The sequence below is a fragment of the Fundulus heteroclitus genome, unplaced genomic scaffold (assembly GCF_011125445.2).
Source record: "Fundulus heteroclitus isolate FHET01 unplaced genomic scaffold, MU-UCD_Fhet_4.1 scaffold_37, whole genome shotgun sequence".
In the NCBI taxonomy this organism is placed as follows: domain Eukaryota; kingdom Metazoa; phylum Chordata; class Actinopteri; order Cyprinodontiformes; family Fundulidae; genus Fundulus; species Fundulus heteroclitus.
In genome coordinates this window covers 1,581,546-1,599,270 of record NW_023396781.1, presented here as the reverse complement: position 1 = coordinate 1,599,270, position 17,725 = coordinate 1,581,546, and the positions used below count along the sequence as shown (strand labels likewise).

Genomic DNA, 17,725 nt, shown 5'->3' with positions numbered 1-17,725 from the left:
CTTAATCCTGGTCTGCTCCAGGGAGAGGTGGTCGTCTCAGAGACTGGTCAGAAGTGAGAGTTGGGTGGGAGCCCCCCTGAGGGCTCCAGCCGGAAGTAGAAGTCTGAGCTTGTCCTGTGGGAGGAAAGTTTTATAGCAGCAGGGGACCCCTGCTGAGAGAAGGGCCGTCCCAGATGACTCTCTCTCCTTTGTGGCTGTGTGGTCAGAATTCAATCTGACCTCAATTATTTTCATCATCATGGCTGTAATATGGCACAACAGCTACTATTTTTAAGAGATAGCAGTCAAGTTTCCCCTGCTTTAAACGTAATACAAACTTTCTCTGATGTATCGGGGCTTCACTTATAAACAAATGTGAACTTCTGCCAGTTAAAGATTGTGCTTGAGATTCTGTTTGTAACATTCCTGTTAGAGAAAGTGTCACTTATTTAGGCCTAATTATCTCCAAGAATAACTTAGAAAGGTGTTCTTTAAATTTTGCTCCCTTAATTGATAAAACCAAAAAATGCCTTAATTTATGGTTTAAAGAGATCTAAGTCTTAGAGGAAGGGTAATGTTATCTAAAGCAGAGAGAATATCACGGCTTACTTATTCAGTGCTCACCTTATATTTAGGCAAAGACTTAAATCCATTGACCAAATGTTAGTAATTTTATTTATGGAAAAATTACATCTGTGGTAGTCAACTCTTATGAAGAAGGAGGGTTAACTTATCTGGATTTTACAACTCTTAATAATATATTCAAGGTGAATTTGTTAAAGTGGTATCTAAAAAATCCATCATGTATTGGGAATATTTTCCTGAATTACATCTTCTCTAGCTTAGAAGGGCTCAGTTTCCTCCGTCTATGTAATTGCAATGTAGACAAAATACCAGTAAAACTCTCAGCTCTTCTTTCATAGGCACTAATATATAAACATAAAGTTTCTCCCCATAATTTGTTTATCTGGAAAAAACAAATATATCATTTCCAAAAACAAATCTCTATTGTACCCTTAAAGGTTTGACAATAAAATCCTTATCAGAAATGGATGTTTACTCAGTTATAATAACTTCAACCTCAAGTATAACCTTACTGTAACTCCTAAAGAGTATGACATTGTGTTTGATGCAGTAACTAATGAAATATGTGAACTCTTTAGAAATAATGTTGTTGATAAAGAAGTCCTTGTCAACTGTAACTGACACCACCATTGGTAAAGTTTTTCTTCTATGTGTAAGAATTACAAAAGTATTTGTGCACTGTTTCAAAAGGAGAATATTTCTATATCCTCAGCTGTTTTCTACTGGAAAAAACTTTGTTTTATATCCTAGTTTAAGATGATTTCCTTTTGAGGATCTCAGAATTATTTAATATTGTTGCTACCCCTGTGTTGTGAAACAAAAATGTACATTTTCCTTGTTACCTTGAATCTAAAAGAACTTTCCTGTTTTTGTTGATAAGGAAACAGAGGTATTGTGTGAGCATCTGCAAAGTAATTGAAGCCCAGTTTAAGATGGACAGGCTGATTACAGTGTGCTGGCTCCCACATCTCTCTGTCATGGTAACTCATTGTGCTGTCTTCCAGCATGCATTTCAGGCAATCAACACAAGTATTTCCTGGAGCATATCGAAAAGCCTCCATGTTACTTAAACCATTCTGAGCTTCTATGACTGGAAAATGAAATCACATGTAAAATAACACAGACATTTTTAATTGCTCAAAGAATTTTATATGCACCAGAAGTTAATGGTGCTGAAAATGCAACTGTCACTATATTTGATTTCAACATTGTCATTCTATGGCAAGACTAGCTTTTCTTCGAGTAAGGTACATTTAACATCGGATCGCTTGCCCTCACAAATAAAGAGGGAAAGGACGACTCCCAGTCAATGAAAATTAGGTCCACATACAGATTTACAAGCAGAATGTTCTGGGTGAAGACTATTTAAAAAAGGAACACCAATATTCAGATCCCTTTTACAATCCTAGCAATAAAGGAATAACTACACCTGGAGGATGTTGAGTCGTTTTGAAAACAAAAAGAAATGATATTATAGATATGACAAAGGACTAATTTATAGGCCTTTGTCATATCTTATATAAACATCAAGGATAGAATGAAAATATCAACTGCCTGTTGCCTTTCTAGAACAAATACCTACACAAAACTAAAATGTCTTTAGGTCAACAGTAAGGAGTACTCATCGTAACACACTGATTTATCCTCTGCTATTAAAGAATATTGGAACTGGACTGATGAATGATATTAGTTCATGGGTGACATCAATAGCTTGGTGAATTACTCTATAATCACCATATGAAACAACATGGTGTAGATTCTCATTCAAGGAAATGATAACCCTTAGAGTACGTGCATGGACACTTATTTGAATACAGTAATGGGCATGTTTAGAAAGGAAGACGTTGTTTGATAAAGGAGTGAGCAACACCATAAGGATTCGCATGAAACATGGCACTCATTATTAGCTCAGTAGGTCTGTTAACTCTTCAAACAGCTTCCATTAATTAGATGAAACAACAATAAAGTACAGCATGTCATGCTGCATGGTCGGACAGGAGCACCAAGCTTGGATTGATTTTTACTTTCTGCTCAGAGATGCTCAAAGGATAATGGAGTGGAAATCACCAAGCCAGAATAATGGAATTCCTATTGTCATGAAACAACATAACCGATATCAAGTATTTGTACTGAGTTTTTCACAATTCTTTTCCACTTTGGAGAATCAGAATCAACTTTATTCGCCAAGGTTGAGGGTACAAACAATGAATTTGACTTCAGATTCCACATTGTGTAAAAAACAGGCAGACCAGCAGCATTAGGCAGAACAGCAAACTACAATTTATAACAGGAAAGACATTATTCAGGAGGAAAAGGTGAGAACAGTGACAGTATGTACAGGATAGTATTTTTTCTCTCACAACAGAAATGCTAGCTATCCTGGCTATAAAGTGTTCATCAGAGACACAGCCTGGGGGTGGAAACTGGTTCTGTCTCGGCTCGTTTTAGCCATCAGTGCTCTGTAGTGACAACCTAAAGGTAAAAGTCTGAACAGCCTTTGGCCAGAATGAGATGGAGCAACAGCTATTTTAGCTGTCCTTTTTCCGACCATGGACCTATACAGGTCTTGAATGGATGGAAGGTCAGTCCTGATTATTTTCTGTGTAGCTCTAACTGTTACATATGCTAGTGAAGATTCTCAGTCATCCAGGTCCTGATCAAGCCAAAAAAGATAAAAAAAAATTAAAATAACTGGACTTCTATTCCAAGCTTTATAGACCTACCAGCGATGCCTCATCAGAGCTTAGATCTGCATGTATATTAACTTGGAACTGATCACCCCTCACAATGGAGAGTTGTTAGGCTCATTGTTTGCCTTGCTCACAAGAGAAATGTTGTGATCACATGGTTGGAGGTGTGGTAGGTCTATGAAGCTTGGAACTCAACACTACTCCAAACATTTTGTATTGAGAAAGCTTCCAAGATGGGAAACAAAATGTCTTCAGCTTCAAAATAGAAGTCCAGTTGTTGTTGTTTTTTTTTTTTAACTTTTTGTTGGATTAGTCTAATTGTTACAGTTTTGACCTGACAAGTTTTGAGGATCAACTGTACCAAAAAGAAGATACCTTTAATAAAGAATTCAGTTCTAATACTAAAACTAAACAGAAGTTAATCGACATCAATAAAGTGTGGCTTTGCGTTGAAGTTTCCTTGCCCACCATGTCTGGCCTTTTTTTCAAGGGCTTGGTAATTATCTGACTGGTCACTATTAGTAATACGGTACACTGTAATGAATTTACATGTACATTTTGCTGTCTTCTGGAAATACAGTATATTTAGAGATTCATCTTAAATTTGCCACTGAACATTAAAAAAATAAGAGAGAAAGCTCTTTAGAACTAAATCATTTTATGGCATTTTTGCAAATGTTGGTGGATTTATGGTTGAAAATGAGGCTACAAGGAAAACTGGAGACTTTCTATTTGTATGACAGCAAGTAAATCTTTAAATGAGCAGAGAATCAAATATTCCCTCCCTGATATTTGTGTTCAGTTTGTCTTGAATGTTACTTTGTATTAACATGAATCGCAAGGAATGGATGCGATTTGATATTGGGGATATAACAATATCCCAATATTAGGAAACTTGATATTGCTTAATATAATAATGCAGCCCCAAAGAGGAGACAGTTTTCTGTGTTCTATTTTGGGCCAATCCCAAGATTGGATTAATGGAGATAGTTGTGCCTGGAAGGGCATCTGGTGTAAAATCTTTTGGCAAATTTACTATGCTGGACAGTAACATACCAGATTGGTGGAGGCACAGGTTAACAAAGATCACCACTGGTGTTGCTGACTTATAGAGTACCAGTGAAAATTGGGCTACTGTTGGTCAACAAAAAAGAAGAGAATGACGTGGCCGTAGGCAGAAAGAGATGAGGAAATGTATGTTGAATGTTGGGATTATGACAGAAAAAGCTAGAGAGTTGGCTGACATGATGCAGAGGAAGAAGGTGACATACTGTGTGTTCAGGAAACTAAGTGGAATAGTAGCAAGGCAAGAAACTTAGGATCAGGGTTCAAGCTGTTCTAACATGCCATTGATGAAAATAAAAATGGTATAGGAGATATCTTACAGGAGTTTGTCAGGTATGTTCTGGAGGTAAAAAGAATGTCAGACAGATAGGTGGATCAGTCTGAAGCTAGATAATGAAGGTGTGATGTTCAATGTGGTTATGTCCAACAGGTGGGGTGTGAGTTAGAGGAGAATGAGATATACTAGAGTGAGTTAGATGAAGTGATGCAAAATACCCCCAGAGGTGAGAAACTGGTGAGATGAGGAAGAGATGGGCAGGTCTGGTATCCAAATAGGAATTTGGATGGACAGATGGTGGTAGACTTTGCAACGAGAACGAAAATAGCTTTAGCAAATACTTTCTTCCAGAAGAGTCAGGAACACAGGGCGACTTACAAAAGTGATAGGTAGGGGCACACTGGTGGATTACATATCGTGTAGATGATGTAATCTGAAGGAGCTCAGTGACTGCAAGGTAGAGGTTGGTGAGTGTGTTGCCAGAGTGTGTTGACACCACAGTCCTGTGTCAGACAGCACAGGATGATGGTGTGTAGAATGACGCTGATAGTGAGGAAGATAAAGAGGACAAAGTGGTAGAAGCTAAAAAGTTAGAAAGTTGTGTGGCTTTCATAGAGTTGAGACAGGCTCTGGGTAGCTAGGAGGTGCTTTCAGAAGAATGGACAACCACAGCTAATGCTATGAAGGAGGTAGGGATGCACTTGGTATTTCTTCTGGAAAAATAATTGGCAAAGAGACTTAGTTGGAATGGGTGGAGAAAAGTGTCAGGTGTCTGGTGTGATAAAAAAATCAGGGGTAATGAAAGGAATGGTGTAGAGGATGGTGGTGAGACTAGTAATATTGTCTGGTTTAGCGGCAGTGGCACTGCAGAAGAAACACTGAGGCAGAGCTGGAGATAGCAGAGATGAAGAAGAGGCTGCCTTTCGGAGTGATGAGGATGGATAGGATCAGGAATGTGTACAGTCCAGCTCACCATTATTGGCACCCCTGAAGTTTAAGTACATATAATGGAATATTTCCTAAAGGAAATTCATCAAGTGAAACAACATTTTACTGCTGATAGCTTGTGCTTGATGCAGCAAATGATAAAAAACATTTAAAAAGATAATCATTATGAGGAAAACAAAGAAAAACATAATGTTTACCATGCCAATGATATTGGCACCCTTTGCTGCAAATCAGTATCAAAACCCAATTCGGCTCACCTGTTGCAAATCACAAATGAAGATCACTTGTGATGAACTGCCTCCACACATGTGACATGAATTAACCAATGAATGACCATGTTGGTGCTTTAAAAGGCACCTGTTAGTCCATCTTCACATGTGACAATGGTAAAGACAAAGGAGCTGTCTGAGGACACCAGAAATACTATTATTTGTAAGCACAAGAACTCCAAAGGGTATAAAGCCATCTCCAAAGACCTTGGTATCCCTGTTTCAACGGTACGTAATATTATTAAGAAGTTTTCCAGGCATGGAACTGTCAAGAACCTCCCTGGACGTGGGGGGAAGAGAAAAATTGATGACAGAAGTCTTCGATGGTTGGTGCGAATGGTGGAAAAAAACACCACATCAAACATCTAAAGACCTAAAGACCAACCTGGAGCAGTCTGGTGTGATTGTTTCAACAAATACCATACGCTGCACACTAAACAAAGTGGGGCTTTAAGGGCGGAGGCCAAGGAAGACCCCATTGCTAAAGAAAAGACATAAAAAAGAACGACTGATCTTCGCAAAAGAGAACCTGGACAAACCTCAAGCCTTCTGGGACAACATTTTATGGACAGATGAAACAAAAGTGGAGCTTTTCGGTAATTCACACCAACAGTAAGTTTTACAGACGGTGCAATAAAGCCTTTAAAGAAAAGAACACCATACCAACAATCAAGCATGGTGGAGGATCCATAATGCTGTGGGGCTGCTTTGGGGCATCTGGTACTAGAGGCCTTGACTGTATAATAGGCATCATGAAATCAGAAGATTATCAAGAAATTCTACAGCAAAATGTCTTGCCCAGTGTAAGAAAACTTGGTTTGAGGCGAAGATCCTGGGTCTTCCAGCAAGATAATGACCCATAGCTCACCTCCAAAAGCACGCAGGTGTGGTTGAAGGGGAAAAAATGGACTTTTAAAATGGCCAGCAATGAGTCCTGATCTCAATCCAATTGAAAATCTTTGGGTAGAGCTGAAATCTGCCATTGGAGAAAGGAGCCCTGCAAATGTACAAGAGTTTGAGCAGATTGCAAAAGAAGAGTGGGAGAAAATGCCACCCGAGAAGTGCAAGAAGCTTGTAGATGAATATAAGAAATGTTTGGAGGCTGTCATTGCTGCCAAAGGCTGTGCAACCAAATATTAGGGAGGGGTGCCAATATTAGTGCACATGCTGGTTTTCTGTTTTGTCCTTTGGAATTAAAATATTTGTGTTGAAATGGTAACTGTCTTTGTTAAATTATTTTGGACATTAAATTGAAAGATCTTGCTGATATAACTTTTGAACATTTCCATTTATTTCTGAAGATATTCACTCAGCTATGCAAAACATGAAGGGGTGTCAACAATGGTGAGCAGGACTGTACATCTGAGGGAGAGCTCATATTAGATGTTTTGGAGATAGAGAAAGAGAGGCCAGACTTGGATAGTTTGACATGTAGTAGGGATAGCAAGTACATCGGTAGAATGATGTTGAGGCTGGAACTGGTAGATAGAAGGCCTAGAGGAAAACCAAAGAGAAGATAGAATTAAAGAAGACATGAAGGTAGTTGGTGTGAGAGAAGACAGCCCAGTCTAACTGAAAATGTGTAATAGCCACATTGGTCCACAGGGAGAAACGTAGTATTGTCACATTTTGGCTCCTCAATATGTTTCAGTCCTATGTTTTATTTGGCCTATTCATTTACACTGGCTTTCAATCAGGTCACGTGACTATGAGATTTCTTTCAGAAAAAAAGAAAAAAGAAAAAATAGAATGTGTGTATATATATATATATATATATAAAATTTGGAAATGCATCTGCATTTATATGCATTTTGATGACATTTCTAGCTAGAAGTATGCATAATATTTTCATAATCTTTGTTCAGGGAAGGTAGACAATCTTTCCTTTATTAGTTTGGGTTTCATTTATAAGTTGTGTAGGCTGGAGCTATGGAAGCGGCTGTGGCCATAGCAGGGCTACGTTCTATTTAGTCTGTGTTCATTCCCCATATTTACAGAGGGAAATACAACATTTTATAGAATTACAATTCTGCAATGATTGTAATTAGGTTTTCTGGCTGTCTTGCACTATTTTTTCAATCTCTTTTTAATGGATCAGTCATATTTTCTGAAAATAAATGTATTTAGTCCAACAAAACCCCAAATGTCTAATATTCTTGGTTTATATGCATGATTAATTATGATACTACTACTGCCCCCTTGCAATTTATCAACAATGGCTAATTCTGCACGGATTTCAAATAAATGTAACACATTTCTCTTACCCTTATTTACATACCACATATAACAACAACCTAAACATCAAATTCTGCTAATATTTTCTAGACAGTGATACACATGAAACTCAATGGCCAAAACATTAATTTTAACATATTTTGTATTTAAAACAAACAAACAAAGAAATCCTCCGTGTTGCCCATACTGTCTGAAAAGTGCTTTTTGACACATTTTCTCACTAAATAAGGCTGTTGGCTAAAACCACTTTTCACAAAAAGCACATATTAAGAACAATTTTGGTTTCCTCCAATACAACTGTGAAGAGAACACAGAACAGTTAAGACCAAATGCGAGACATTGACATGGGATTATCTTGGCTGTGTTGTTTTATTGTGTTTTATACCCCAGGTTCCTTTTTTTGTACAACAAAATATATCATCTGAGGGATTACACTACACGGTTGTCGTCTTGTCAATCATAATCTTCATTATCTGGGTCCATGTCGTCACCTTGGTAGTATGTCCCCTGTGTGGAGTAGGACCTTGTCTTCATTGAGCAGTTTGTGTCCATCAAGATTGCCTGTAAAGACAGAGGAAAGCTGTTGCTTACTACAACAACATTAATGATGATACTGATAACAATAAAAAACTAAATTCTGCAACTTGTATTTCACAATAATTCTGCATAAAGTTACCTGACACATTCCCACGGTGAAATTTCCCCTCTAATTCCATAAATGTAGGAATCTCTGAACAGTCCGATTCACATTATTAATTAAACCTGTACAAGCATGACCAATGTGCTAGAGACGTGCTATATATATGTTGCAGTTTTTTCAATGACAGAATCATGCATCCATCCATCTTCTATACCCACTTTGCCATTCAGGGTTGCAGAGGTTTGGCGCCTATCTCTGTTTTTTTTGTGTGTGTGCATGTGTGTGTGCTGTCTGGCGATGTAACATTAAGTATTGTTATCTTAATGCCAAACAGAGCCCAACAGATTTTACTTTCACAAGTGGAGCCTTACTGCTTTTGCCATAGCACTCCGCTTGATTTATGTGTACAAAAAGCTTTATTAGATTTTATGCTGTCACTATTTCATGTTCAACAGGCAAAGGAACAGGAACGTAGAAGAGGAATAAAAGGAGAGAACGTGATGAAACAAAATGCGAAAAGGTGAAAGAAAAAGAGGAGAGGGAAGGGAAAGAGCAATATGACATCCTTGGAGTCTGCTTCTACACCTGCAATGAGAGATTTAAAAAGAACAGCAAAACCAGCAAATTAAGCATTACAGGTACAAACAACCAACACCATGATACCATCACTGAAGAATATGCAGTATTAATATGAAATGTATAAATGACAGCTAAAGATATTAATAGGGTTTTTCTGTATAAAAGTGAATCTGTAACCACCTGAAATTAAGTACCTGTGGGTGTTTGTGAGAGTGCACTTGTGTATGTAAGGCTTGTCCATTAGACATGCTCAATAGTGGTTGTAAGGAGCCAAATACCCCCCTCCCCCCAGACCAAAGGTGCCCAAGAGGGTCCAACATAGGGAAAGCTACCTCCCTATGGTAGAGTGGAGCCCCAGGAAACCCCCCAACAGCCACAATGCTAAAGCCCCCAGGAGCCGTGTTGACAGACCCGCGGACTCCACCGGCAGACAGCTAGGCCAGAGCGGATCCAGCCATGGGCCCGGAGACCCAAGGCTTAGCTCCCCAGCAGGGCCCTGAGAGAGCCACTGGGGCTCAGGCTCCGTGAAGCAGGCACAAGAAGTATGCCGGTGCCCGCCCCGAGCACCCAGCCACGGACACTGAGGAACACCAACATACCAGCAGGTCAAGGTGCTAGCCAACGGAGAGAAGCAGGACAGAGGGAGATGGGTTCCAAACTTAGTGAAGACCGGAGATGTCCCAGGAGAGGGGGTAGTCCAAACCCAGACAAACAGAAAACCACATACACAGTCACATTCACACTTTTTCACCGTAGTGCCCCCACATACACTCACTCCTACCCATAAAAATAGGGATGCAGTACACACACTTGTACTCACCACACACATCATATACTCCAAGGCACCACAACCACAACCCTACCTACCCGCTCAATGCTCCGGTCCTAATCTCTCATCCCGATCCCAGCCCAGAAGACCAACGGGCCCATTCACTCGGAGATGAGGCCAACATAAACTGAACGGGCCAGCCAAGCAGAGCCCACCCCACGAACCGTGAGGCGCTACCTCCCCCACACCCCCATATTCAAGGAGAGAGAAAAAGCTCCAGCCCCAGCCTATGCCTGGGACCCAAAGCCCAGACCTCGACCCAGAAGACCAACTTCTCCAGGCCCTGATCTCCGGATGGCAATCTGAGAACAGGGGTATGAGAAAGACCCGGAGCCTCCCTCTGACTGCTCAAATGTCATGTTGTTATATGTTTTTCTCAAGTGAATTTAAAACTGGGAGGGCCAAAAAGGGTGTGCCCGGCACAGCCCACCCCCTCCGGGGGATACCCCCCCCATGCACTTTACCCAGAAACCTCAATGTCTAAATGCGAATGGGGCAGAGGAAGCCACCAGGGGTGATACCTTACCCCCCCCCCCCCCCCCCCCCCCCCCATTAATGGCCTACATATATGTGTGTCTTGAGAGTGTTATAAATAAAAATGTCTGAGATGTATAATAAAATTGGGGCCAAGAACGTCACCAGGCATCAAAACCCTCTCCGCTCTGCAGCGTCGCCCCCACCCCCAAGGTCTTACATGTGTGGCAGCATGATGGAGGTGTTCGAGGATGCGGAGGAATGACTGGGGAGCAACATGCCCTGCCAGGAAGTCCGCACCTCTGCTGACTCCAAAACGCACCCCCATTCTCCAAAAACCCATCCAGAGAGTGAGGCTCCACTAACCGCACCACCATAGGTCAGTGGCAGGGCCCAAGAGCCAAACGCAAATCAAGACCACCACCCCACACAACCACCTGCCAACCCTCCTTGTCAGCCAGCCTGCCGGAACCAAGCAGATCCCTGCTCCCATCCACCCACTACAGAATGCACCCCCTTAAGAGGAGCGCAACAGCCATGAGATGTTATTGTCCATAAGGGCCAGACACCTGGACATATGCTGGCCCAAACCCCCAGCGACATACTCCACAGACCCTGAGGCCCCACCAGAACACCCATCCAAGGGCGACAAATCCCAGGAACCAGGGCAGAACCCTGAAAAGCATCACAAGTGGCCAAAGCCCCACCCCAGCAGGGGTCACAGAACCCACCGCCGGACCCACCAGACACCCCACTCTGGGCACCCCAGACCCCCTAGATCCAGGCACCTCACAAGCCACAAGGATAGTTTTCTTTGTGAAACATAAGGCAGTGAAAACCATGCAAACTGATTTTCTTCCCAAAGTGCTGTCCACTAGCATAGCGCTATTAGCCTACTGGGTAACAATAGTGCATGGGTTAAAGTTCTCCGTCGCTGCGACGGATTTCCGTCAATTGGAAAACAAGCGCAAAAAGTTCCGTCTAGACTTTTTATTCAAGGTTTTAAACAGAAACTGAGCTCAACCAATGAAACCTGGCAGCCAATCAGAAAGAGAGTAGGGCGGGTCTTTACAAAGTGGAAATTGGCAGTCTGAGGTTTATCGGTATTCAATAATTTTAACTTTTGGAAGAGTGTCTCAAACTGGCCACAGATGGCATGAATGAAAGTAGTGGTGGCCAAAGGTTTTCGTTGGATTTATGTAAACCAGCAGGTCAGAAATTTTAGTGGATTGAACAGCTGACAGCAACTTCCTCGGTAAGTGTGTCTGTCTGTGCTTGCTATTAATTAATGAGTTATTTCCACTTGTGGCCACATCATCGGTCAGCGTTTATTCCTTCTTTCCAGTAACTTGGCTGAAAAACGTGACTACCAACCAGGGATCTCCTCATGATTCGCTATTATGTTTTATTCAAAATTCAAAGAGTAACGCACTAGCTCAGGCTAATTTAGCATGCACTTTTTTGAAGAAGAAGAAGGGTCGGAATGTGAAACAATGTCCCACATTTGACTGCTGGCGGTGGTCAGAGGGCCCGGTGGCGCCATTGTATGGCAGCCTCGCCTCTGTCAGCCTGCCCCAGGGCAGCTGTAGCTACTAACATAGCTCACCACTGTCAGGGTGTGAATGTGTTTGTGTGAATGGGTGAATGACTAAGACTTTAGTGTAAAGCGCTTTGGAGGTCGTCAAGACTAGTTAAAAGCGCTATACAAGTACAAGCCATTTACCATTTACCCTTTGACTGGGTCCGATTCGGAAAAAGTCAAGAAAAATAAATAAATTTCACCTGCGCTTTTCTGAAACAAAGAAGGCAGAGGATTTTGATACATACAGATTATTAAGGAAACTACGTCAAAAAAAAAGAAAGGAAAAAATAAACTGCAGCTACAACATGGACTGGAGAGCGGGTTCTAACTGGGATAGGCCAGAGAAAGGTGATTCAGTTATTTTTTATTTTTACACGGAGTGGAGTCAAGCAACATTATAGAAGCAAGTCGCACTAGCAACAGCTGAAAAAGTCTCCTGTTGATCTATGGACTCATTTTTATTCCAACCCAAAAACACCTGCCAAGTACAGGTGCTGGGTACAGCAGCCAATATTTCATTCAACAATGTTTAACTTTATGCAAACATTCTTTTTTTTTATGCAAACGTTCAATAAAATTTTTCTAATAAAAAATTTTTTATCTTTAAAAGCAAGTTAAGTTTTTTACTGATAAACTTTGATCAATTTTATTAAACCTTTTAAGAATTTAATATACCATCCATCCATCTATTTTCTATACCGGATTTTCCGTACAGGTGTTATGTCGAGCCGTATCTGACATTATATTGAATGTGACAGGGAGCCAGAGGAGTTAATGTACAGGTGTGAAGTAGATGGTGTAATGACGAAAGCTGCTTACAGAGCCCTCTAGCCTCCTAAGTTACCAATTTGAATATTAATTATTTCCTGGAGAAATAATAAGGATTGTTGATTTTTACTGAGCAAATCATTCTTTATAATGTTATTTCCGCAATTAATGTTTTATATAACTCAGGTTTGCATTGTGAATGGATTGAACATACCTAATGTTGTTCTAAATTAGTCAAGCTAATTGGATCTCATTCCATATTCTTTAAGATGAACTTTGGTTCTTTAACTTAGATCTGCAGTGAACCAGGATTCACTAAATCATTCTGATGATGGTTTTCAACAATTTTTATTTTGTCCTTTTATGTGTACATAGTTCCTTAGCTTCTTTTTATCTTAATTCTGTTTAGTAGTTAAGTTTCACTAGCCTTGTAGAGTAAGGTGACCAGCAGGCCAGCTGACAGCTTTGCTAGGGCCCGGGACAACACAGTCTTTTTGGGCCCCCCTTCTGCACCTGCCACCACACACACACACACACACACACACACACACACACACACACACACACACACACACACACACACCAAAAAAAGTCAACCTAACTGTATATTTGATGCCCTTGAAATCTCTGTATTTTATACTGGATATTTTTAACCCATCTATTGAATTTAGTGCACTAGTTGGTCTTTTCTTCATAAGAGAACAGCAAGCACTGCAGCCAAAATATGGCCTTTTTTGACCTGCTGTATCCCTAAACTTGATGTATCATGAAACTGTTGGCCTTTCAGGTTTTGTGATTTTTATTTTATTATTACAATTAAATAATAATAATAATTCAATTAAATTAAATTAAATTTTATTTATATAGCGCCAAATCATGAAACATGTCATCTCAAGGCACTTTACAAAGTCAAGTTCAATCATATTATACAGATTGGGTCAGATTATATAACCTGACAACAGCCAGCTGCATGTCTCACTCCGCCTAGCTCCACTCACATACATCTGGGACACCGCCATAGGCATTGCCTTTACTGAAGGCTGGGCCTTATCAAAACTCCTTGCATATGATTGGATAAGCCACTTGTCTGTCATCTTTATCGACGTGCTATTTCAACCAGTCACACCGAAGCTAACCCGTGACGCTGATGAGACCGACGCCGGAAAAAAAAAAAATTTTTTTTTTTTTTTTTTTATGTGTTTGCGGCTGTAGTGCAGGGTTTCCCGCAGCGCTATCTTGGCGAGGCGGCCGCGGAAAACGTGTCGTCCCCCCCCGCTCCGCGGAGAAACAGTCATCCACCCCCCCCACCCCCCCCGCTCCGCGAGTCGGTCCGCCTCGCATAAGCAAATTCCATTCCTGCGGGAAACACTGTAGTGGTCACACCGAAGCTAAGAAGAGGGGGGAAGACAGGCGGCAAAGCGCCGCGGGTCGGAGTCGATCCCGGGCCGACCGCGTTGAGGACTAAAGGCCTCCCAATATGGTTCGCGCTAACCGCTAACCGGTCCGGGGCGCGTCTGCGTACGCGCCCCGGAAAACAAAACTTGCCAAATCCGGTCGGGAGAAGGGCGAAAACATGGTTTCCACCAACAAAAGCCTTCAGAGCCGTTCTCTGATGTTCTTTTAATGAAACAATATCAGATAGATTGGACAACACGGAAGAAATAGCAGCATCAATGCTAACGCTTGCTTCCTCGATGCGAGCCGCCATTGTTGTTGGAATCTCACGGTCACTTCTCCACTACGTCACATCCATGAAACACCCGCCCTGCGTCCTGATTGGCCAGACCAAAAATTTGGTTGGGGAAATCACTTTCAATGAGCCGTGTCCCAGATGTATGTGAGTGGAGCTAGGCGGAGCGATACATGCAGCTGGCTGTTGTCAGGTTACAGATTATACAGATTGGTCAAAAATGTCCTATATAAGGAAACCAGTTGATTGCATCAAAGTCCCGACAAGCAGCATTCACTCCTGGGGAAGCGTAGAGCCACAGGAAGAGTCATCTGCATTGTACATGGCTTTGCTGCAATCCCTCATACTGAGCAAGCATGAAGCGACAGTGGGAAGAAAAACCACCCATTAGCGGGAAGGAAAAACCTCCGGCAGAACCGGGCTCAGTATGAACGGTCATCTGCCTCGACCGACTGGGGGTTACAGAAGACAGAACAGAGACACAACAAGAGAGACAAAAAAGCACAGAAGCATAATAATAATAATAATAATAATAATAATAATAATAATAATAATAATGGTATGTTCATGTTTTATTCCTAATCCACCTCTTATATCTTTCAATCCTTATGTAATTGTGTCTGTGTTGTGTGCACCTGCCTGTTGCTTTAATCCTATAAATTTCCCCGTTGTGGGATAAATAAAGGATTAGCTAATGTTACCTTATCTTAAATAACACTTTTTAATGGGATATATGTACTGGGTTCTTTCAAGGTCTTAATTACATTTTCTGTGTGGGCTCCAGTAACATATGATAGATAATATATTTGAAAGTTAACATGTACTGCTGCTGAAGAGGATCACTCTTATCTACCTGGATGTTCTCTGGAGGACTGAAACGCCTCAGTCAGTGACGTCAGTCTATGGGTCTGGGTCTGTCGGGGCAATGAGAGAAGTTTCGTCTCCTCTCCGTTTCTGTCGCTCGACGTTTTCATGGTTTTTCACATGCTTAGATAAATGTATTGTTTCCACTGGATTTAACCGGCTTTTTACAAAACATACAGCTTGATTTAATTTACGGAATTAAAATAGAGCCAAACTTCTTCTTTCCTTCCCTCTTCATGTTTTTCTGCTCCTGCGTCTCTCTCTCTCTCTCTCCGAATCTGAGAAGCGCGGTTGTTTGCGTGTGGGGCTGAGGGGGCGGGCCAGGCTGAGCCTGCGTGCTGATTGGCTGGCGCCGCTGAGCCATGTACGAGAGGGGAGGGGGAGCAGCAGAGTGCTCTGAATGGCACTGATCATTTTAATGGTCAGTCAGACCCCCCCCCCCCCCCTCTGTCCTGGGCCTGGGACATCTGACCCGTTTGTCCCCCCCTGTCGGCGGGCATGGTGACCAGATTTCTGAAATCAAATCTGGGGACATTTCTTGCTCGTGGATAAAACTCAATACATCTCATCAAGATGAAATTAGGAAACAGAGACAGTAATGGTTTCATTTATTTTTACAAATGTATTAATATTTAAACAACAAACATCAAGTGTAAAAGCCAAGAATCCTAAGATTAATAAAATGAATAAATAGTGTTATTTTTAGAAACCAGAACTGTTTCTCTGGGTTGGGGGAAAGTGGTGGGGGTGGGAGTGGAGGGGTCAAGGGTGGTTAGCAGGGCTTTCCAATTTTGTGGAGCCCAAAGAGCTCTGCCACTTCCTAAGGGGAGAGTGACATGAGCGGAAAAAAAACGAAAAAGGAAATACAAACTGTCATGGTTTAGTTTTGATTCGGCTTTGGTTTACAATTATTCTCAGTTTTTCCACCTTGTTTGGGTTTTAGTTTGTTAAATTTTAGTTTCCTCCTTCCCTTCCACTCAGCCTTCACTCCACTCTCCTTGCAGTCAGTCACACCTGTTAGTAATTATTCAGTCAGATGAATTTCACCTGTTAGTCTTTCTATTTAAACCTCCCTCTGCCTCACTTTAGTGCTGGTCCATCATCGTTCTTCACCCTCTCCATGCCAGTCCTCGGTTTTTTGCTTTGGAAGATTTCATTACCTTCTCATTTAAGGTCAGTCCTGCCAGTCACTCTGAAAGACTTTATATTATGCTCGTAGTTCCAGGAGAAGCTCTGCCTTAGTCCTGGTGTTTCCTGAGTACTGCTAACCTGACTAGCCACTCTGAGAAGACTCTGTTCAGTGCCAAGCCTTCCAGCTTCGTTGGACTCTCTCTCCAGGCTGTCAGCTCCTGCCTTCACCTGCATCCCTGAGCCTCTGTAGTTCAGCATCTCTGGTTTCACCTCTCATCAATCATCTACTCTTCAATAAACCTCTCAAACTTTTGTCCTGTGTGTGTGTTCTGAGTTCATCGTTAAACAAATCCTGACACAAACATATAGCCTATGGCTGTCTGTGGAGACAGAGTTCCCCCATCTTTTCAAAAAAGTGTGACAAATGCTCATTCTGTTCACGTCTACATACCTATGAGAAATAGGTTTTTCTGCATCAACATCAAAAAGAAGTAGCAGTCAAGCCTGCAGGTAAAGGATGATATGTTTCTTACTGTCAACTGGCCGCATCAGGGGCCTGTGCATCTCAAAGTAGCAGATTAATTCCTCCCACTAATGGGCTATAAACACAGCTCCACTTCTTCCTGAACTTCAGCAGCTCCTTTGTTTCCTGTCTTTCATTACTAGACAGACTGATTAATCCAGGTGTATCTGGCTCGTTGTAGAGGTCAGACACACCTGGATTAAACAGTCTGTCTAGAAATGAAAGACAAGAAACAAAGTACCTGCTGAAGTTCAGGAAGAAGTGGAGCTGTGCATAGAGCCTGTTTGGGATGAGAAAATAGAAATAGAAATGGATGGATGGATGTCCAGGAGTGATGCTGAAAAACTAGTCCATGCATTTGTTACTTCAAGACTGGACTATTGTAATTCTTTAATATCAGGAAGTCCACAGAATTCAGTTCGAAGCCTTCAGCTGATCCAAAATGCTGCTGCAAGAGTTGTGATGAAAATTAAGAAGAGAGATCATATTTCTCCTTCATTGGCTTCCTGTTAAATCAAGAATAGAATTTACAATTCTTCTCCTCGCGTACAAAGCCCTTAATAATCTAGCTCCATCATACATTAAAGACCTGATTAT

At 41.5% G+C, this 17,725-nt stretch overlaps 1 protein-coding gene across 1 annotated transcript in view; it reads right to left on the bottom strand.

Annotated features, from left to right (window-relative positions):
* Positions 1-7,634: 7,634 nt before the first annotated feature.
* Positions 7,635-17,725, bottom strand: part of slc18a2 (solute carrier family 18 member 2) — a 156,574-nt gene continuing 146,483 nt past the window's right edge. The window contains exon 16 of the mRNA XM_036130650.1: positions 7,635-8,609. Within this exon, the coding sequence (XP_035986543.1) occupies positions 8,502-8,609 (108 nt within the window). The 3' untranslated portion in view covers positions 7,635-8,501. The remainder of the gene's footprint in view (positions 8,610-17,725) is intronic.